General features: G+C 42.3%; 1 protein-coding gene and 1 long non-coding RNA gene across 3 annotated transcripts in view; one reads left to right on the top strand and one right to left on the bottom strand.

Moving 5' to 3' along the window:
• CDC123 (cell division cycle 123) overlaps nucleotides 1-23,099 on the bottom strand; it is a 54,847-nt gene that overhangs the window by 30,151 nt on the left and 1,597 nt on the right. Inside the window, exons 2-6 of one of the 2 annotated variants that reach the window (XM_017886670.1) lie at nucleotides 21,766-21,837; nucleotides 7,979-8,036; nucleotides 7,694-7,726; nucleotides 2,134-2,229; nucleotides 1,151-1,257 (exon numbers count right to left, since the gene is read on the bottom strand). In XM_017886670.1, the coding sequence (XP_017742159.1) occupies nucleotides 1,151-1,257; nucleotides 2,134-2,229; nucleotides 7,694-7,726; nucleotides 7,979-8,036; nucleotides 21,766-21,837 (366 nt within the window). The remainder of the gene's footprint in view (nucleotides 1-1,150; nucleotides 1,258-2,133; nucleotides 2,230-7,693; nucleotides 7,727-7,978; nucleotides 8,037-21,765; nucleotides 21,838-23,099) is intronic. The other variant, XM_017886671.1, reaches the window with a different exon arrangement.
• On the top strand, nucleotides 2,586-18,910 carry LOC108538531 (uncharacterized). The gene is made up of 5 exons (XR_001888105.1): nucleotides 2,586-2,977; nucleotides 13,459-13,529; nucleotides 16,361-16,473; nucleotides 17,402-17,541; nucleotides 18,109-18,910. It is a non-coding gene; the product is annotated as an uncharacterized LOC108538531 (long non-coding RNA).

The following is a 23,099-nucleotide window of genomic DNA, read 5'->3' as shown; positions in this document are numbered from 1 at the left end:
CTGGGTGAATAAGAGTGAGACCCTGTCCTCAAAAAAAAAAAAAAAAAAAAAGAAGACAAACTGGCCGGGGCGCGGATGGCTCAACGCCTGTTAATCCGCAGCAGCTTTGGAGGCCGAGAACGGGCGGGAATCACGGAGGTCCAGGAGATCGAGAAACCATCCTGGGGCTAACATGGTGAAAACGCCGCGTTCTCTATTAAAAAAAAATACAAAAAAAAACACTAGCCGGGCGACGTGGCAGGCGCCTGTAGTCCCAGCTACTCGGGACGCTGAGGCAGGAGAATGGCGTGAACCCAGGAGGCGGAGCTTGCAGTGAGCTGAGATCCGGCCACTGCACTCCAGCCTGGGCGGCAGAGTGAGACTCCGTCTCAAAAAAAAAAAAGAAGAAGTACAAACTGTAGGATCCCATTAAAAACTCTGTATATAAGTAGAGATAGATATATTTATATTTATTTATAGATAGAATTCTAGAAGTATAAGAACCAATTGTGGCAAGATCATGAGTGCTTTTTTGTTTTTGTTTGTTTTGAGATGGAGTCTCGCTCTGTTGCCCAGGCTATAGTGCAGTGGCATGCGATCTCGGCTCACTGCAACCTCCGCCTCCCAGGTTCAAGCAATTCTCCTGCCTTGGCCTCCCGAGTAGGTGGGACTACAAGTGCACACCACCACACCCAGCTACTTTTTTGTATTTTTAGTAGAGACGGGGATTCACTATGTTGGCCAGGCTGGTCTTGAACTCTTGACCTCAGGTGATCCATCTGTCTTTCCTTCCCAAAGTGCTGGAATTATAGGTGTGAGCCACCACTCCTGGTCATAAGCGCTTTTATATTTCCTGTTTTTATTTAGCTGTAATCCCTAATTTTGCTTTTCTATGATAAACATTTATCAGTTTTATAACAGGAAAAAAATTACTGAAATGATTAATGGGCAGAGATACAGAAAGTCCTTAACATTTTCAGATATTCATTATATGCTATTTTCTATAAAGGGAAAAGAAAGATTTGCTTTAACAGGTCATTTTGGCAATATGAAATAGCTCTGTTATATGGAGCTGGGATTTATAATAGTACTACAAGTAATGGAATTTCATCTATAGAGAAATTTGCACAAATACTGAAACTGTTGACATGAGAGAAGAAGAGATACTTACGGCTGAGTGAAGTCACGAGTGATGAAATCAGAACTCTTGAAAAGTAGAAAGATGTCGCTGAGGGTTTTACATTTCAGAGAACTATTCATTGCTATCCAATATGCATCCTAAAGAATGAAGCACATGCTATTTAGTCCATATTCCATGTTGGCTGCTACGAATGCTCAGGCCTATAACAAAATCAATAATGCATATCACCTCAAGGGTTTAAAGAAGAAAGTCAAGTAAATGTCAGCAGTACTGTCAAATGTTAAATTATGCTTAACAGCAAAGACCACCACCATTGCATTTCAGACACTCGGTTACGAACACTGAGATGTCAGGGTCCTCACATTTCAGCCCAGGCCTAAGTACTTCCCAATGTTTTTCTTACTGATAGTAGAAGAGAAGAAAATGAAGTGTCAGAAACATTGACATTTTGGCTACAAGATTAAGGTGGTAAAGAAATAGCTTGACCAGTTACTCTCCAAGAAAAGAGAGATCAATTTCCACCTTTCCCGTTTCTGGGGAGTGGCAGCCAAACACCTGAACTTTGGCAGCTGGAGCTGTTACACCAACATCTATCAAATTTGAAAGAGAAGGAGGTGAGCTATTCTGAACCACTACAACTTTAAACGGTAAATGTCTCATACATAAGAACAAAAGGCAAATGCAAAGTAGACACAAAGCTCAGTGGAACATGACTAAAAATTTTTTGGCATGTTTCTGAAAAGGGCAGAGTATGAATTTCCTCAGAATTCTAAAACAATCAGCAACACAGGAGGTGGAAACTACCTTTGGCAGAATATATGGTATTTCACAGACCCAGGAAAGTGTATAGCAAAATCCGGAAAGTAAAATCGTAGAGGGAAATTAATAATAAATTCCACGGTATTTTTCCTAGAATTAGGAATATAATTAGACCCTCTGTAGGGGTATGAAATGAAATAAACAGCAAAACAAAGAACACTCAAACAGTAAGAGAATTACTTATGTGGTCCTACCCTTGGGGCACTCCAGTTAAGCTTAGGAAAGACACTGCCCCCGAGGGAATTGATAGCTTCCTGGACTTGAGTGGCAAACTCAGGAAATTCTGGAGCCTACAGAGAGAGAAGAAATCATTGGGTACGTCAATATCATCACAGTATCTATGGAAAACAGGATCAAAATCTCAAGGTTATAGCTGAGGGTGTTTAAACAGAATTTAGAATACAAATTACTATCAGAATTTCCGAACTCAGCTAAATAAAATCAGTGATCAAGTACATTTACCAAAAAGAGAAATAAAATAATCAGCTGCTTAAATGGCATTTTCCAGACAATCAAAGCCTGCAAAGCTGAAATGACAATCACTAGGTTTCTGAGGATGTGAGGAAGGAATGAATGGTTCTCTGTACACCGACGTAAAACAAGTATTCATCAAGAGAAAAGAGACAGGTGGAATATCACCTGTAGCAATACTCCAGTTGTCAGAGTTGTCAGAAATAACATCCCTGCTTGAAGAGCTCGAAGCCCTCCCACTTGTAGGGAGAGTCCTAGACATACAGCATCCCCCAAAGCCACAGAGACAATGAAAAATAAATGACGCGGCAAACTGTATTTAAACACTGCTATTTCCAGACGTGTTTTAAAACAAGCAAAACTCAAAATCTGAAGCTCGGTCAAGTTATAACGTTCTTTCCTTTCTGGATGATTTTAAAAATGTATATTTTATATAAGCAAGTGACCAAAACATTCTGTATGTTTGTTTCAACCCGGAAGTGTACTGCTGTTACACAGGAACTTAAGCCTGATGTCATAATGTCCTGTCACTATCACAGAAGCTTATGGACATAAGCAAGAAAAAAGGTAAGTAAGAGAGGGGGAAGTGGGGCCCTCAAGAGGCATAAGAAAACAAAAACATTAACAGATTCTCCACGCGGTCATTAATTTCTATTACATCCTGTAAAGTGGATTGCTGCCCCCTATTGGGCAACTATGAGTTTTGAAAAAAATCCAGTAACCAACTTCTTCCATAGGGAAAAAAAAAGACAGACTACATCTTTACTTAACTAAACTACACATTCAAGATTACATCAAATAGTTATGTGGATCCCCAAGATCTAACCCAGCTATGTGAGAGAAAAAAACTGTGACAAGAGTCTGAGAAAAGACCAAAGAAATGAGTTTTAAAACATGGTCATATATCCCCCAAAACAAGAAACAGCTTTGAGCAAAAGGCTAGGGAAGAAAAATGAGAGCTTAAGGCCCAATTAGGCTGCCTTTCTTTCTGTTACAGATAAATCTGACCTCTAGCCTGGTTAATAACAGTATCTTTTAATTACTTGATTGGCTGCTCCTCTATCTATCTTCCACTAGACGACTTCAGCTTAGACACATGAAATGAGACTAGAGTAATTTAGAGAGGCTTTCAAAATGAACAGCAGCACTGAGTCCCTGATTTTCCATTCATCTCTCCCCACCCAAAGCAATTATGATTTATGGGAGGCCATTTCCTTACAATTGCCTGAAGCGGCTGACGTGGCTCCCCTACCGCTCTAGCCGTAAACCCCACTCCTGTGAGATGGGCACTGGCAGTATTCCCTACGAATGGCATTGCTGCACAAACTTTACAACACGAAAGGATTCAACCTTCAAAGACAAAGCAATTTCATTTTCCTATCCCATAGAACTTGACATCTAAGGATTACTTTGTATGTATGCCTTTTAAAAGATGTGATCAGTTCCTTCAAATCCTCAAAATTACTCAACTTTAGGATAACCTACCATAAGAATCCTAAAGCAAATTTAAATTATAGAAAGTTTATGCACAGTCTGAAGTGGAAGCCTATGTACTGTTTATATACAGTACAATCTTCTAGGTTATCTGTTTTTAGCCAGGTCTGTGAGCTACTTTACAACCTGGCAAATTCTAGGTAAGTGACAGTGACATGAACTAATTCTTATGGACGTGTAATTGCTGTCTCACCTGGAAGGGGTCCAATTGTCTTTTCTCCCATACTGCAGGGAGGTAAAACCAGTTTTGCCTCATTTATATACCTATTTCAATATTCCTGATCTACAAATATAACTTTTCTTTGGATTTTCTTTTGAACCAGTTCTAACGTCTGGTTCCCTCATGCGTTAAATAACATCTTCAACATGCATTAAAGAGTTTTATATGAGTCATGATTTTTACCATTTTCTATAAATGATCTATCAAAATCAGGGAACTAACACTGACACAATAGAGATCTTATTCAAAATTTGCCAAGTGTTCAAATAACGTCTTTTACAGAAAAAAAAAATTGAAACTTTTTTTCTGGTCCAGGCATCCAGTCTAGCTAGAATCATGGACTAAATCTAGTTATCAGGTCTCTAAGATTATATCTTCTTCAATCTGTGGCAGTTCCTCTCTCTGTTGTTCTTACCATTTATGACCTTGACGTTTTTGAAAAGTTCAGGGCAACTACTCTATACAATTTCTAGAAGTTGAGTCTGTTGGATGTCTCCTCCCAAGTAGACTCAGGCTGTGCAGCTGTGACAGGTGGTGTCCTTCCCATGCATCGTATCGGGAGGCATGCGTGACAGGTCTGTCCCGTCACTGACGAGGTTAATACTGATCACTTGGCTGCCAGGTCTTTCCATGGTAACATTACTATTTTTCCTTTGCGCAAACAGTAAGTAATTTGGGTGAAGATACTTTGAGAAGATGGAAATATCCTCTTTCTCACTGTATATTCACCCACTAGTTTTAGCATTTATTCAATCAAATATTATTACCATGGTTGCCAAATAGTAATTCCTAATTCCATCACTCCTTCTACATGTATTAGTTAGTGCCTTTACTACCATAAAGACAAGCTTCCTTTCTTCCCCACTTAATCACTTATGTATGTCACTATGGGATCAGCAATTCTTATTTTAGTCAATAGGTCATAACCTATTCCTACTACTACACACGGAGTATCCCTTATCCAAAATGGGTAAGACCAGAGGTGTTTTGGATTTCAGAATATTTGCATACACATAACGGGGATGGGACCCAAATCTAAACACAAAAGTCATTACGTTTCATATACACCTCATGTACATGGCCTGAAGGTAATTTCATTTTCCCTTGGGGAGGCTGATGAGCTGGGTTATGCACATACATTGTGGCTATCCCTGTCACATGAGGTCAGGTGTGGAATTTTCCACTTGTGGTGTCATGTCAGGGCTCGTAAAGTTTTGAGAGCTAGGCATAGTGGCACATACCCGCAGTACCTGCTACTCAGGAAGCTGAAGCAGAAGGATCACATGAGCCCAGAAGCTTGAGTGCAGTCTGGGCAACACAGTGAGACCACCCAGTCTTTTAAAAAAGTTTTGGATTTTGGAGCATTTTTGATTTTGAATTTGGGGATTAGGAATGCTCAAACTGTAGTTGTTATGATGCTCGTATTTTTAGACACGAGAGCCCAAAGCTGGCTTCTGGTATCTTTTTGTCATTTCCCATCATTGTTTCAGCACTTCCATAGTTCCTGGCACAGGCTGTTGCAGGCTCATTTTTACTTTCCCAACCCAAGTACGGAATATCTCCAAGAAGCTTCAATTTTGTTTAGTGGAGATTGGTATTTAGAAACCAAGATCAAGGCATCAGGTGTGCTCACTGCTACCAGGATGTTACATGTCAATGATTCTAAAACTTCTTAGTGAACACAGTTTGGTAAATACACACACACACACACCTTTATATTATTAATTGTTGTATCTATCATCTATACATATTTTATTTTATTTTTTTGAGACAGAGTCTCTCTCTGTCACCCAGGCTGGAATGCAGTGGCACAATCTTGGCTCACTGCAACCTCCACCTCCTGGGCTCAAGCAATTCTCCCGCCTCAGCCTCCTGAGTAGCTGGGATTACAGGTGACTGCCATCATGCCTGGCTAGCTTTTTGTATTTTTAGTAGAGACGGGGTTTCACCATGTCAGTCAGATGTGAGGTCACTCCCGATCTCAAGTGATCCACCCGTCTTGGTCTCCCAAAGTGCTGGGATTACAGGTGTCGTCAGCCACCGCGCCAGGCCCATCTATACATATTTAAAAACGAGTTGATACTGATACTCCCCACCACTATTAAGATTCAGGTCAGATACCACTTGTCCTGTCAGGCATTCTGGTGCCCTCAGCTGTAACTACTCTCTCTGATCTGACAGCACTGTCATCTCCCGCTGCCTGTGTCACCTTTCCCCTGGTTTACAAACTCCCTAATGGTGGAAATCAAATCATACTCATCTGTGTTCATCTCACAGAATCCAGTTTAGTGCCCGAGTATGGCAGATAAGTGACATTTACATGACATGGAATGGAATTTTCATAAAAGGAGAGTGATCTGAATGGCATCTGGAGTAAATGAAACACGCGAACTTTCCACTTAGGCATCTGCTGGCAGGCTTCCCTTTTTACACCTAAAGCAACATGTCAGTTTTGAGCAGCTCCACTTCTTTTTTTTTTCTTCTACCCTGGCAATCATATCTCTTTCATTAAAATAAACAAGTTCTTCTTATTTAGAGCTAGATTAGAACAAACCCTCCCACAAAGCTGGTTTTCTATATTTCTGCCTTTACATTTACTTGTAAGGAGTTTCACTAAAACCTTTCCCTTTTAACTCAAGGTATGAGGAGTTTCGTTCACCTATTTTTAGAAATAGATCATCTGCTTCACTCACTCCTTTAAAAATATCTTCATTTAAAAAATTTTAGGTTAACTTTCACAATGGCACTCTTATCCTGAAACACTGTAACATGCTTGATAACTTCTACATTTTTATGTAAAACACTGGTAAAAGTCACATATCTCTCTACTCTCGCTTGAAAGAAACAGTAATTTTTATGCCATTTAAATATACTTGAGGCCAGGCGCTGTGGCTCACAGCTGTAATCCCAGCATTTTGGGAGGCCAAGGCGGGCATATCACCTGAGGTCAGGAGTTCGAGTTCACCCTGGCTAACATGGTGAAACCCTGTCACTACTAAAAATACAAAAATTAGCCGGGCTTGGTGTCAGGTACCCGTAATCCTAGTTACTCAGGAGGCTGAGGCAGGAGAATAGCTTGAACCTGGGAGGTGGAGGTTGCAGTGAGCCAAGATCACATCACTGCATTCCAGCCTGGGCAACAGAGCAAGACTCTGTCTCAAAAACAAACAAACAAAATAACTCACTAACTAAATATAAATAAATACACTTGAATAAGGAAATACAGATTTTCACTTTAATTTATGTTCCAGAGATTTAGGAATCTCAGAGGTTAACGTTAGGCATAATTCCTTCTTGCAGAGCATCAGAGCTTAACAGAAATAAGTCAAGGCATCAAATATGCACTCGAAATATTTCCTTTGCAATTAAAGGGGAAAAGGGCAGATCATGTTTGCCTGCTAAATGAAGCTTCAAGTCATTTTTCAAAATAAAAACGACAGCCCACAGGGAAAATAGTAGATGAAATGGCGACTAACTAGGAATTTAGAGAGGTACGCACTTAAACCCTGGCACTAACCCTTGTGTGACAGTGTGAGGCTGGCCCCACGCTGAGTCTGCTGTGCTCTTACCGTAAGCGTGGCTGTGTTCTCATCATCAGACCACTGCATGAAAAAGAGGAAAAACAAAACATTAAATTTAAATACTGCACTGGGCTTCAACCAGCAGTGCTCCATGTAAAAACTAAAGACATCTTTTCCTGAACACAGAGTATATGTGAAATATATGTCAAAGTAAGATTCTCATGCAATTTCTCATTTTATCAGATGTAAGATAAGATCTAAAAGTCAGAACCATCTCAGAGATCATTTAAATTACAACAGTCTATAGAACAGATTATTTTATTTGGTACCAACCTGTATTTCTTCTGCTTCATCATCACTGTCTGGCTGAGAATGTGTTGGTGGATCGTCCCTAAAAAAACACAAACAAACATCAAGAAAGAAAAGGACTTGGGTACTGTGTGGTCCTAATTTCAGGGGTACTGAGTAAATGTTTAAAATAGCCTTAAAATTAGGCTAGGTGTGGTGGCTCACACCTATAATCCTAGCACTTTGGGAGGCTGAGGCAAGTGGATCGCTTGAGCTCAGGAGGTAGAGATCAGCCTGGGCAACATGGCAAAACCCTGTCTCTACAAAAAAATACAGAAATTAGCTGGGCAAGGTGGCATGTGCCTGTAGTTCTAGCTATTTGGGGGCTGAGGTGGGAGGATCGATCACTTGAACACGGGAGGTCAAGGCTGCAGTGAGTTAAGAACATGCCACTGCACTCCAGCCTGGATGACAACAAAAAACACTGTCTCAAAAATACATAAATAAACAAACAAACAAACAAATAAATAAATAAAAATGAAAGCCTTAAAATTGGAGAACAAGGCCAGTCATGGGGGCTCACACCTATAATTCCAGCACTTTGAGAGGCTGAGATGGGAGGACTGCTTAAGCCCAGGAGTTTGAGACCAGCCTGGGTAACACAGAGACTCTGTCTTTACAAAAAATTAAAAATTAGCCAGGTGTAGAGGAGAACACTTGTGGTCACAGCTATTCAGGACACTGACGCAAAAGGATCCCTTGAGCGCAGGAGTTTGAGGCTGCAGTGACCTATGATCGCACCGCTGCACTACAGCCTGGGCAAGACAGCGAGACTCTGTCTCAGAAAAAGAAGAAATAAATAAATGAGAGTACACTTGCATGAAGAGCTGACAGAATAAAACCCTTCTGTCCTGTTCTCAGGTATCATTAAAAACGAGGGAAAGAGAAAAAAACTCCATCTCTGATAACACTGAGAATCATCTAGACTCTGAAACTCAGTATGTGAGAAAGTTTTGTCAAGAAAGGGAAGATTGAATAGGATAAGGAAAGACACCAGAAGCGAATGTCTGAAGAGCTGTCTACACAGATGATGGAACTACTCTGGGGGCAAAACCAAGAATCTTTTCTTTGTACAATGAAAACAGAGTGTGCGGGCTGGTGTCAGGAATTAATTCTGGATCTAGACTGAACCACAGCAAAGGGTAAGAGAGGGGAAAATAAACAGGCACACTGTCTTTGAAGAAGACAGAAGCAAAGCAAGGTGTGGAGTCCGAATCAGGGAAAAGGAGTTGGACTGGCGGGAGCAGGGGACAGCAAAAAGACAAGGCAGAGAAGCTATAAGTCTGCCTTTTTTCATAGTCCAGGACACACAGCCCTCCTGCACAGATAACTCACTATCTTTCCATGCCCAGCTATCACTGGACCCTCAACTGATAGAAAAAGGCAAGTGAGCTCACTGCAATACTGCACAAAGCCTTCTTCAGGACACAACACAAATACCATCTTATAAAATCCCCAGCAAGCCTTTGTCTCCCCACAGTCAGCTACTTTCTTGCTGACCTGCCCATTGCACCCTTGCAACATATTTTCATACTTTCTCTAATAAATCTGCCTTTCTCTACATCCAACTATCATGGTAAATTCTTCTTACTACCCACATCACTAGCCCCAGCTAGTCGCTGATCACCTGCAACACAAGGGCTGAAAAGGGCCACCCAGCAGCTCATCTTCATTGCCTAGAGGGAATCAGAGGCCGAAAGAACTCAGAGGGAAGACTCAGAACACCACCCTGGCCCCTCCTTAACACACAAGTACGAATAACTAGCCTGGGAAGAACTCATATCATTGAGAAAAATAATCGTAAGAACCAACATAGCAGTTATGCAAAGACTAAAGAAGGAAAAGGAAGGGGAAGATTCTGGTTAAACATGTGCTTTTATCTCTATGTTCCCTCTGGAAACTCTACTAAAGTGAGAGGAAAGATCCCAAGGACAATACTAAGTGAAAAGGAATCAACTATAGAAGAAAGATGGCAACCACAGTTTGGAAAACAGAAAGCCAAGGGGAGGGATAAGTCAAGGAGCAAGAGGTTAGAATTTAGAGTTATCCTGGAACATGGAACTGAAGCTCTGACGTCCATCCAGGGAGCAGTGAGACACATCCATCTCCTTGCCCTGCACACCTTAGCAACGAATCCTCCTCAGCCCCTTTGGGCAGCAGATTTATTCTCTGGAAAAAATGAACTCAAGAGGGTTCAGGTACACAACGGCCCAGATGAATACGGGGGTGAAACGCTGGACTGGACTATGATGAGAAGTTATATGAAAGTCAAACTGAACACTGCGACCCCTAGTCCCCTTCCTCCCACCCTGCTCCCACAACACAGACAGATTAAAGGATTCTTCTGGGCAGAAAGTGAGCAACCCCAGAGGACACACCATTATCTGGGAACCTTCCATCAGTGCTTGCTGCCTGCTGGCACCCTCAGGCATCAAGCTGCACCCAGGTACACAAAGTTTGCAAATGTCTGTGTGCGTCCTCCTCACTCCTAAATATGAATGAAGGCCTACAATGATTAGAAAACAGAAGAAAAACTCCAAGATGAAAAGTGTTTTCAAAAAGGAGAGAAAAAAGGGGCATGAAGAAAAAAAGACAACAAAGGGACCAGATGAAAGAAATTTTTAAAAACCATTAATACCCTGGAATATAAAAGATGTCACATCCATTAAGGGAGAAGAGGAGGCTATAAAAAAGGAACAGAGGAACTCGTAGACACTGAAAACATGACAGTTGAAATTTTAAAATTCAACAGAATGGAAAAACAATTACCTAGAAAGTAGAACAAAAAAGACAAGGGAGGAGAAAATAGAGAAGAAGTAACAAAATTCAGAGAATTAAGCCAAAAGATCAAACACCAAAATAACAGGAGGTTCAGAAAGAGAAGCAAGAAATTAGAGGAAATTATCAAAGATTCTTTTTTAATAGCTCAAAACAGGAAAATTTAAGTCTTTAGAATGAAAGGGCCCACCAAGTACTTAACACAATAAATGGAGAAAAAAATACCTTAAATGGGCAAAAATGGACACAATAATGCTTCCAATCTTTTTTTTTTTTTTTTTTTTTTTTTTTTTTTTTGAGACAGAGTGCGCTCTGTTCGTCCATGCCGGCCAGACAGGGGAGCAATGGTGGAATCTCAGCTCACTGCAAGCTCCGCCTCCCGGGTTCACACCATTCTCCTGCCTCAGCCTCCCGAGCAGCTGGGACTACAGGCACTGGCCACCACACCCGGCTAATTTTTTGTATTTTTAGTAGAGACGGGGTTTCACCATCTTGGCCAGGATGGTCTTGATCTCCTGACCTCGTGATCCGCCTGCCTCAGCCTCCCAAAGTGCTGGGATTACAGGCGAGAGCGATCGCGCCCGGCCACGCTTCCAATCTCTTTAGACATGCCCTTTGACAGAGTGACTTTGCCATTCTTCCCATCTAGAAATGGCATTTATTTTCCCATTCCTCTAATTCAGACTGGCTTCAAGAGTCATTCTGGGCTGGGCGTGGTGGCTCATGCCTGTAATCCCAGGACTCTGGGAGGCTGAGGCGAGTGGAACACTTAAGGTCAGGAGTTCAGGACCAGCCTGGCCAACATGGAGAAACCCCATCTTTACTAAAAACACAAGAATTAGCTGGGCGTGGTGGCGCGCACCTGTAATCCCAGCTACTTCAGAGGTTGAGGCAGAATTGCTTGAACCTGGGAGGCAGAGGCTGTAGTGAGCCAAGATGATGCAACTGAACTCCAAGAGAGAAACTCTGTCTCAAAAAAAAAAAAAAAAAAATACAGTGGGCTGTGTCTTGGAAACCAGAGGGCAATTTTCTGCCACATGAAGATAAAAAACTACTCCCCATCAGGTCTAAGAGAAGAATAAAAATTTTTTCAGACATGCAAAGACCCAAAAGCTTTTCCTTCTATGCATTCTAGAGCATGTGCTCCAATAAAGCAAACCGAACAAACCAAGAGAAACAATAATGTGGAATCCAAGGCACAGAAAATTTAGCACAGAAGAAAAGTCCCAAGTTGACAAGTGTACACCAGACCTGCAGAACTGCCAGCTCCAAAGGGAACAGGAAAATGGAAGATTGCTAAAATGAGATCTCCAGGAAAAGAAAAACGCAACTGCTAGGTTTGGAACTGTACTTGAAGGTTTAGAAAAATAGCTAAAAGACCTATGACCTGTCTATTGCAACATTTGTAAGATACTAGTGAGAGACACAAAAAATAAAGCACATTTTAAAAACATGATTATTGGTTCCAGGGAAAACAAAGTTATTTCAAAACAGAAAAGATAATCATAGCACACAATGTGGCTCTGTAGTCAGTGGTAATAACACGGTATTGTAAACATCGCCTACTGATTTCACCAAAAATTGTAAGGAAGATAAAGAGGACAGGCACGGTGGCTCACGCCTGTAATCCCAGAACTTTGGGAGGCCAAGTGGGTGTATTCCTTGAGCTCACGAGTTCAAGACCAGCCAGGGCAACATGGCGAAACCCTCTCTCTACAAAAAAGTAAAATTAGCCAGGCATGGTGGCACATGCTTGCAGTCCCAGCTACTCAGGAGGAAACACGGGAGGATTGCTTGAACCCAGAAGGAAGAGGTTGCAGTGAGTCCAGATCACACCATTGCATTCCAGCCTGGGCAACAGAGTGAGACTTTGACTCAAAAAAAAAGATAAAAAGGCTGTAACAGAGCTAAATCTTAAAACCTACAAACATCATAACGGAAAGTCAAGAAATAATACTAAAGATGGAGATAATATTAAGAAATATGAGTGTCAGTATATTAAGAAATATGAAGCTACAGGGAGTAATTCCATTCACATCTGCTGAGGGTATAGTGTGTGCTGAGTGTTTTACCGAGTAGTAGTAATCACTGGAAAGGCATACCATATCCTCCTCTGCAGATCAAGAAATTAATAATCTGGCTTATCAATCAGTCTGCTGTGACTTTGGTTAACGTGTGTCAGTTCCCCAATTTTGTTTGTTTGTTTGTTTGTTCTGAGACAGAGTCTCGCTCTGTTGCCCAGGCTGGAAAACAGTAGCACGATCTCAGCTCACTCCAACTTCCACCTCCCAGATTCAAGCGGCTCGCCAGCCTCAGCCTCCTGAGTGGCTGGGACTACAGGTGTGCACCACCACGCCCAGCTAATTTTTTTGTATTTTTAGTAGAGATGGGGTTTCACCACGTTAGCCAGGATGGTCTCAATCTCTTGCCTTGTAATCTGCCTGCCTTGGCCTCTCAAAGTGCTGGGATTACACGCATAAGACACTGCGCCCAGCCTCATGCCCAGATAATTTTTGTATTTTTACTAGAGACGGGGTTTTGCCATGTTGGTCAGGCTGGTCTCAAACTCCTGACCTCAGGTAATCTAACAGCCTCGGCCTCCCCAAGTGCTGAGATTACAGGTGTGAGCCACCGCACCCGGCCTTCCCCAAGTTTTAATCAACTCTTTGTAATTCTTGCTTTTCCAGATTCACAAAGCTAAGAACCAGTCAAAGCTAAGAACTGTTCTATAGTGGAAATGCTAACACACTGTCAGCATGTGAGTCCATGCCCAACGGGCCAGCCTTTCTCTCTTCCATCTCCTTTCAAATGCCACATAACATTTTTAAATGCAACATTATCTTTAACATGGCTTAACTAATCTTACAATATAAGATGAAATATTAAAATGTATTCTACCACTCTAAAATCACTTACCATTTTGTTAATATAACAACATACATTTTGAAAAATATACTTATTATCAACGTATTCATATAGTTCTTCAGAACTTATTGCAGTGCCTACTGTAAAGTATGACAAATTTTATTCACTGTAAAAGGTGACAATGTATGAAAATATGCAAGTTTGGCTGGGCACGGTGGCTCACACCTGTAATCCCAGCACTTTGGGAGGCCGAGGCGGGTGGATCACGACGTCAGGAGTTCAACACTAGACTGGCCAACACTAAAAATACAAAAAAAAATTAGCTGGGCATGGTGGTGGGCACTTGTAGTCCCAGCTACTTGGGAGGCTGAGGCAAGGGAATTGTTTGAACCCAGTAGGCAGAGGTCGCAGTGAGCCAAGATCGTGCCACTGCACTCCAGCCTGGGTGACACAGCGAGACTCTGTCTCAAAAAAAAAAAAAAGTACAAGTTTATTAGACTTGGCTTTCTAAGGTAACCCTCTGAATGCAGAGAACTAAATGGATAAAGTATAGTGCTAATATTTAGGATGCTGTATTTTCTATCCTACATCTTACACAGAGCTGGCACACCACAGCAGTGGCTCTGGAGGCAGGCAAGCATAGTTTAAATATCTCAGTTCTACCGCTATCAGCCAAGAACTTTGCATCAATATGCCATCTATAAAATTGGGAAAATAGCAACTACTTCACAGAATTGTGAAGAATCAAAATATAAATCTGCCTAATGTATTTTATAATTGGCGTCTACTGGTTGAGGATCCTATATCCAAAATGCTTAGGGTCAAAAGTGTTTCGGATTTCGCAGTATTTGCATATATGTGAGATATCTGAGGGATGGGACCCAAGTCTAAACATAAACTCCTATGTTTGTTGCAGCACTGTTTGCAATAGCTAAGATTTGGAAGCCACCTAAGTGTTCATCAGCAGATGAATGGCTAAAGAAAATGTGGAACATATACACAATGGAGTAGTACTCAGTCATAAAAAAGAATGAGAGCCAGTTGTTTGCAATAACATGATGAAACTGGAGATCATTGTGTTAAGTGAAGTCAGCCAGGCACAGAAAGACAAACATCACATTTTCACTTATCTGTGGGATCTAAAAACTAATTGAACTCATGAACACAGAGAGTAGAAGGATGGTTAGCAGAGGCTGTGAAGGGTAGCAGGGGACTGTGAAGAGGTGAGGGTTAATGGGTACCAAAAAAAGTAGAAAGAATGAATAAGACCTACTGTTTTTTTTTTTTTGAAATGGAGTCTCACTCTGTTGCCCAGGCTGGAGTGCAGTGGCACGATCTTGGCTCACTGCAGCCTCCATCTCCTGGGTTCAGGCGATTCTCTTGCCTCAGCCTCCTGAGTAGCTGGGATTACAGGCACCCGCCACCATGCCCGGCTAATTTTTGTATTTTTAGTAGAGAAAGGGTTTCACCATTTTGCGCCAGGGTGGTCTTGAACTCCTGACCTCAGGTGATCCGCCCACCTTAGCCTCCCAAAGTGCTTGGATCACAGGCATGAGCACAGCACCCGACCACATACCTACTATTTGATAGAACAAGAGTGACTACAGTCAATAATAACTTAACTGTACATTTAAAAATAAAGTCTGTAATTGGATTGTTTGCAGCTTAATGGATAAATGCTTGAGGGGATGGACATCTCACTCTCCATGACGTGCTTATGTCACATTGCATTCCTAGATCAAAACATCTCATGTTCCCCATAAATATGTACACTTACTATGTACCCACAAAAACTAAAACTTAAATATTAAAATAAAAAAAAATTTATGTGTCAGTGTCATATACATCTTATACACATGGCCCAAAGATAAATTTATAAAATATTCAAAGCAAAAATGGCACTATCTCAGCACCCATCTGGACAGATTTCACATTTTCCAATTAGGGATGCTCAACTCATTTTACTATTCAGCCTTAAGGGAGACAAGGTCAGGAAAAAACTAGAGACCAAAAAGGGACAATGAGGATTAGTGACTGGAAGGGAGGTACCATCTGCATCAGACCCAGTCTGTGGGCTCAGTTCAAGTATCACCTTACTGTAAAGACTTTCTGGATAAGCTCAGCTTACAGTGATTAATTAAACCCCAAATACATTACTTATCAGAATACTTGATGCTTTTCTTTTTTGAGAAAGAAAGGTCTTGCTCTGTCGCCCAGGCTGGAGTGCAGTGGCATGACCATAGCTCACTGCAGCCTCCGATTCCTGGGTTCAAGCCATCCTTGTGCCTCAGCCTCCTGAGCAGCTGGGACTACAGGTGTGTGCCAACAGGCCCAGCTAACTTCTTAGTTTTCTGTAGAGATGGGGCCCCACTATGTTGGCCAGACTGGTCTCCATCTCCTGGCCTCAAGTGATCCTCTTACCTCTGCCTCCTAAAGTGCCAGATTACAGGCATGAGCCACCACAGCTGGTTGATGCTTTTATTCAAAAACATTTTTTGCAACACAACTCAGATATGTATGTATGTATGTACGTATGTACGTACGTATGTTTGACTTGCTAATAAGCCTAGACTCCTACGGTAGGATGCCCAGCTCATCTTATTATGTTAGTATCAAGCTTACTACTCATCTCATACTAGGCATGCAATAAGTGTTCAGTGAAACTGAATCACTGTCTATACCAGAAATGCATGTTGCTAGCCTCCTTTCCCACACCCACTACAGGCAACAAGAATCAAACCAAGCAAGCTTTCTCACTGAACCCTGGATGCAGCTTCGGAATCTGCTACATAGCACTCCAGGAAACCATTACCATTAGATCTGACTTGGCAAACAAGGTAAACTAGACATCATAGTTGGCCTATTCTATTCATTGAATTTAGCAGGTTACCACAGAGAGAAAGTAGGATAAGCATGTTCATTCACTCATTCAATCAATATTTACTGAACCCAGACTGTACGCTAACTTGTAACTGTAAACAAGACTATACCTTATAGAGTCTGGAGAGAAAGACAGGCACTGTATGTGGAAGCAATGGAGGATGAGGCATGAAGAATTAGGGTCCATGGCAGACCTCATAGCCATCTCCCACTTTCTTGCAAAGTACGAAGAGCTTCCGGATAGCTGAACACATGGAGCCTCTGGAGGGTGGCGCATGTAGGGAGGGCATGCAAGATCTGCATCCCTTCCCCCACATCTCACCCTACACATCTCTTCATCTGTATCCATTAATACCCTTTATTTTTGTTTGTTTGGTTTTTTGAAACAGAGTCTCACTCTGTCGCCCAGGTTGGAGTGCAATGGTGCGATCTCGGCTCACTGCAACCTCCAATTCCTGGGTTTAAGTGATTCTCCTACCTCAGCCTCCTGAACAGCTGGGATTACAGGAGTGCACCACCACGCCTGGCTAAGTTTTGTATTTTTAGTAGAGATGGGGTTTCACCATGTTGGCCAGGCTGGTCTCAAATTCCTGACCTCAAGCGATCTGCCCACCTTGGGCTCCCAAAGTGCTGGGATTACAGGCATGAGCCACCACACCAGGGCTGTAACATCTTTTATGAGAAACCGGTAAACCTAAATAAATGTTTCCCTCAGCTCTGCAAGTTGCTGTAGCAAATGAATCAAACCCAAGGAGGGGACACTCATTTCTAGCTGCCTGGTCAGATGCAGAGGGAGAGGAACCTGGGGCTTGCAACTGGCATCAGGATGGGGGGCAGTCTTTGTGAGACCGAGCCCTCAACCTGTGCGATCCGATGCTCCTCCAGGCAGACTGAATTGGACTGGAGGACCCTCAGCTGGCGTCTGCTGCAGAATGGATTGCTTCTTGGTGGGAAGAAAACCCCACACATGTGGTCACAGAGGTCTTCTGTGTTGATTGTGGCGGTGTGAGAGCGCAGGAAAAACGGTATTTTTTCCACTTACACAGACATAAAAGAATACATACTATGTAACTCCACTTATATGAAATTCTAGAACTGACAAAACTAAACTAAGAAAGGGACAAGAGAAACCTTTCTGGGGAATGAAAGTGTTCCATGTTTTGAATGGAGTGATGGTGAAATAGGTGTAACCATTTATCAAAATTTGCCAAGTTGTACGCTTAAAATCTATACATTTTCCGAGGCGTGCGGATCACAAGGTCAGGAAATCAAGACCACGGTGAAACCCCGTCTCTACTAAAAATACAAAAAATTAGCCGGGCGCGGTGGCGGGCGCCTGTAGTCCCAGCTACTCGGGAGACTGAGGCAGGAGAATGGCGTGAACCCGGGAGGCGGAGCTTGCAGTGAGCCGAGATCGCACCACTGCACTCCAGCCTGGGCGACAGAGCGAGACTCCGTCTCAAAAAAAAAAAAAAAAAATCTATACATTTTATCATAAATGTACCTCGTTTAAATTAAACTTAAAATTTTCAAGTTTTTATCTGTAAAAGTAAACTAATCTAAAATTACTAACCTTTCAAAATTCTCAACAGATTGTGAGTTTTCAAAAAGGTTCAACAGACAACGCTTCTCTCAACCTCAGCAAATGACATCTTCATTCATCTAGTCGTTCTATCAGAAATCTGAGAGGAATTCTTGACACATCCCTGTCTTCAAGTTCTGAAGCTGCAAGCTCCCCATCTTTTGAAACCCACTTCCTCCCCCCGCCACTGTCACCATCTTAGTTCAAGCCACTAGCAGGTCTCACCCGGTCCAATGCAATATCCTCCTAACCCATCTTCCATTTCCACAGTCACCTGACACTGTCCGGAAACTGAAATCTGATCAAGTCATTCTCTTGCTCAGAGCCCTTCAATGCCTTCCTGACATTCTCAGAATAAATTCCAGCATCTTTAACATGACTCCCACACACCCCCCTAACCTTAACTGTCCTCCCCCATGTCATCAACTGTGAATCTCATGCCACTTACCCTTCTCTCACTCCCCGTACTCTAGCTACATGACCTTTTCCAAGCTTCTTGTATGTCAAGATCTTCCAGGCCTAGAGCCTTCATTAATGCTGTTGCCCCCATCTGGAAGATTCTTCCCTTCGCCCTTCAACTGACTACACTCCTCCAATCTTCACATCTCAGAGGCTCCAAAGATCCTTCTTCGGAGCACTCCCTGACCTTCCTCGCAATCCTCAGCTCTCCCAGCAATGTAAGGGCAATGACTACCCCATTTTCTGCATAGCACTTATCCCAGTTTTCATGACACATTCTCTTGTGTGTTTGCCATGTTCACCTAATGATAATAAAAGTAGTTACATGTCTTAAGAGCATACAATATACTGGGCATTAGACTGACCATTTTACATATTATCACTTTTTATCTTTGCAATGACCCTATAAAGTAAGTTCTATACTGTCATGTGCCCCATATTCAGACAAGAAAACTGAAGCACAGAGGGAAGGGCTAGAAAATAGCAAAGATATTACTTAAAATTAGGCTGTCTGACTAACGAAACAGCACTATGCCATGTCGGCTTTCACAAAATAGGAAGCTTTACTGTCAACTCTAAAAGGGCAGGATCCTTATGTGATTTGTGGCTTACTGTAAAGCACCACATCGCATCGTTTAACAGTATTTCTTTTTGAGACGAAGTTTAGCTCTTGTCGCCCAGGCTGGAGTGCAATGGCACGATCTCGGCTCCTGCAACCTCTGCCTCCTGTGTTCAAGCAATTCTCCTGCCTCAGCCTCCTAAGTAGTTGGAATCAGAGGTGCCCACCACCAGGCCCAGCTAATTTTTGTGTTTTTAGTAGAGATGGGGTTTCACCATGCTGGTCCGGCTGGTCTTGAACTCCTGACCTCAGGTGATCCACCCACCTCAGCCTCTCAAAGTGCTGGGATTACAGGCATGAGCCACCGTGCCTGGCCCTGTTTCACAGTATTTAACATCAGTGCTTGCCTAAGCCAGAGGCCATGCAAACATCTGGCCAGTTAGAATCATCATAGGAGCTCTTCAATATGTTCACCCTACTGAGATTTACCAATTATTTTCTAATATTAAAAGCTATTTTACTTATACTCTCATTTATATAAGCTTATTATTTATAAGCTCATTTACAAAGCAAATAGGTATATATATTTGAGAATAATAAAACTGGCCGGGCACAGTGGTTCACGCCTGTAATCCCAACACTTCGGGAGGCTGAAGCGAGTGGATCACCTGAGGTCAGGAGTTCAAGACAGCCCGGCCAACGTGGTGAAACCCCATCTCTACTAAAAATATAAAAATTAGTGGGGTATGGTGGCGCACGCCTGTTGTCCCAGCTAGTTGGGAGGCTGTGGCAAGAGAATCACTTGAACCTGGGAGGCAGAGGTTGCAGTGAGCTGAGACTGAGCCATTCCACTCCAACCTGGGTGACAGAGCAAAACAACCCCATCTTAAAAAAAAAAAAAAAAAAAAAAAGTCCGGGCCCAGTGGCTCATGTCTGTAATCCCAGCACTTTGGGAGGCCGAGGAAGGCAGATCACGAGGTCAGGAGATTGAGTAAAATCCCGTCTCTACTAAAAACACAAAAAATTAGCCAGGCGTGGTGGCAGGCATCTGTAGTCCCAGCTACTTGGGAGGCTGAGGCAGGAGAATCACTTGAACTCACTTGAGGCAGAGGTTGTAGTGAGTAATTAGCTGGGCGTGGTGGCAGGCACCTGTAGTCCCAGCTACTCGGGAGGCTGAGGCAGGAGAATGGTGCAAACCCGGGAGGCGGAGCTTGCAGTGAGCCAAGATCATGCCACTGCACTCCAGCCTGGGCGACAGAGTGAGACTCCGTCTCAAAAGAAAAACAAAACAAAAAAAATTATATCTGTAAATATCCTAAAGTTGAGACCTGTCTGACTTTCCTACTGTTTCCTTAGCCTCAAATTACTCAAAGTTAATGAGGCGCTACATTAATAATTTTCCGGTTATTGAGGCGCGATGAATACCAGAAACAGAAATACAATCCAGAAAACCACATTAAAACCCAACAGGCAAAATATGGGGTCCGCTTAGTGTTACTGAAAACACACAATTCTTACTGTATTTCTAGAGTTCCTTCATCCAACAAATGTTTATCAAGCACCTCTGCTGTATCAGGCACTGTCCCCGCCAGCTGGGATGAACAAATGGGCCAAGTCCCTGTTTTCATGAAACTGCATTCTAACGGAACAATTAACAATTGTCAGGTGGAAGTAAGTGTTATGCAGAACACTGAAGGGAGGTCAGGGCATAGGGTTACTGTCAGGCTATTTTAGAAAGGCTGGTGAGGGCTGAACACTCATAACGTGACTTCTGAGCAGACTCGAATGAAAAAATGAGAACTTCACTAAATCCTACGATTCCTCAGTGTTTTCAAGTTTGCATCCAAAAGACTGAAACAAAGTAACTTCTTCCCTTTATTCTATAAATAGGGAAACTACCTGAACGGCTTCTAGAAGGTGGAGGTGGGGCCACGGTAGGTCAATTGTGGGGAAGAAAATGTTGAGGAATTAAATGATAAAGCCGGCCGGGCGCGGGGGCTCAAGCCTGTAATCCCAGCGCTTTGGGAGGCCGAGACGGGCGGATCACGAGGTCAGGAGATCGAGACCATCCTGGCTAACACGGTGAAACCCCGTCTCTACTAAAATACAAAACTAGCCGGGCGAGGTGGCGGCGCCTGTAGTTCCAGCTACTCGGGAGGCTGAGGCAGGAGAATGGCATAAACCCGGCAGGCGGAGCTTGCAGTGAGCTGAGATCCGGCCACTGCACTCCAGCCCGGGGGACAGAGCGAGACTCCCCTCAAAAAAAAAAAAATGATAAAGCCTAGTAAAGCTTTCTATTTGCAACAATGAATTTTTAATCATCAAAATTGAAGGATCTCCAAGAATTTTAATGTGTACTTCCCCCACCCTGCTACCTTCAGAAGGAAAAGTTGTCATCATAACCGTTTTCTAAAGACAGAGATGAAAGGAACTGCTCAATTTCACAACTTGTAATTATTAGAGGGAAAAGTACTTAATGTTGAAAATATTAAGTGAGCATTGACAAGGAATATGAGACAAAGATCAGCACATCATTTTGACTAGGAGAGAAAAAGAGCTAAAGGGAGAGAATGGTGCCTGCGCTAATTCATTCATTTTATGTGCTTCTTTATGATAAAGTTTAATAAGTTTTTTTCTAAAATACTTTACCTTCCTGAAACCACCAGAGTTCCATCATCGAGTAAATAATCCTTCACATTCTGAGGAAGTGGAAGAATGACACTAAAAAAAAACACACACACACTAAAAAAGGCATCATTTTAAAAGATCAACTATAAGCAGAGAGAAAAATGTCCACACTTGATTTTGGATTTATTTAATATAATACAAATTTATTTAATATAAAGTAGAAAATGTTAATGATGTACATTTGGTAGCAGCAGACAAGGAATTAGAATAATATGATTAAATACTGCGGTTCACCTTATTGCCACAAAAATCAGCCAAATCCAAACCACCAGATGGGAATCACAGTATGAAAGTAACAAGCTCAAAAGGATTCTGAGTGAGCACAACATTTCTGTGTCTTTAAGAAATCAGAGACCAGCAGATATTTGCTGCAACACATGAAATGCAGCAAAACAAACCAGAAGATGACTAGCGTTTGGTCACCTTCTAAAGACAGAGGGCAGAAGTAGAGACGAGATCTGGAAACCATTCTTGGGTTGGCAATGGGCACCCACAGCTAAGAATTCATGATACTTTTGGATGTGTCTTGCCGTCATTCTATTCAGCTGATCACCAGAGATAAAAGCTGCTTAAACTGGGCATGCTTTAGCTTAATTTGTTTCAGATAATCATAATTAAGGATGGCAAAGTCATATTTGAAGTCTCTTAAAAACTTATGGGATAATTTGTTTTTTACCTTGAAATAATAAATTATCAAAAGCCCTACCACAGATACCTAAGAGTGCTGGTTTTATTTTGATCTTGAGGCACATACATTTTCAAAAAGTGAAGAGCTTACAGCCTGCTTTCAGGAAGTTAACACAACATCAGTGACTTATATCTCATTTATTTACGGATCAAGTTTTTTTTTTTTTGGCACATTACAAATGGTTTTGTGCACAAAAAAGTATTCATGGGCTACTTCGGTTTTAAAAATAAGTATTTGATTTATCAAAGGTACGGTTTCACATTCAAAAATCTAGTTCTGGCCGGGCGCGGTGGCTCACACCTGTAATCCCAGCACCTTGGGAAGCTGAGGCGGGCGGATCACGAGGTCAGGAAATCAAGACCATCCTGGCTAACACGGTGAAACCCCGTCTCTTCTAAAAATACAAAAAATTAGCCGGGGGTGGTGGCGGGCGCCTGTAGTCCCAGCTACTCGGGAAGCTGTGGCAGGAGAATGGCGTGAACTCCGGAAGTGAAGCTTGTAGTGAGCCAAGATCGCTGCCACTGCAGTCTAGCCTGGGCGACAGAGCAAAACTCCGTCTCAAAAAAAAAAAAAAAAAAAAAAAAAAAAAATTTGGTTTTTCCCCCGG

The sequence above is a fragment of the Rhinopithecus bieti genome, unplaced genomic scaffold (assembly GCF_001698545.2).
Source record: "Rhinopithecus bieti isolate Rb0 unplaced genomic scaffold, ASM169854v2 scaffold_13900, whole genome shotgun sequence".
Taxonomy (NCBI): Eukaryota; Metazoa; Chordata; class Mammalia; order Primates; family Cercopithecidae; genus Rhinopithecus; species Rhinopithecus bieti.
Note: the sequence above shows the minus strand (reverse complement) of the source record. Positions and strands in the feature narration are given on the sequence as shown.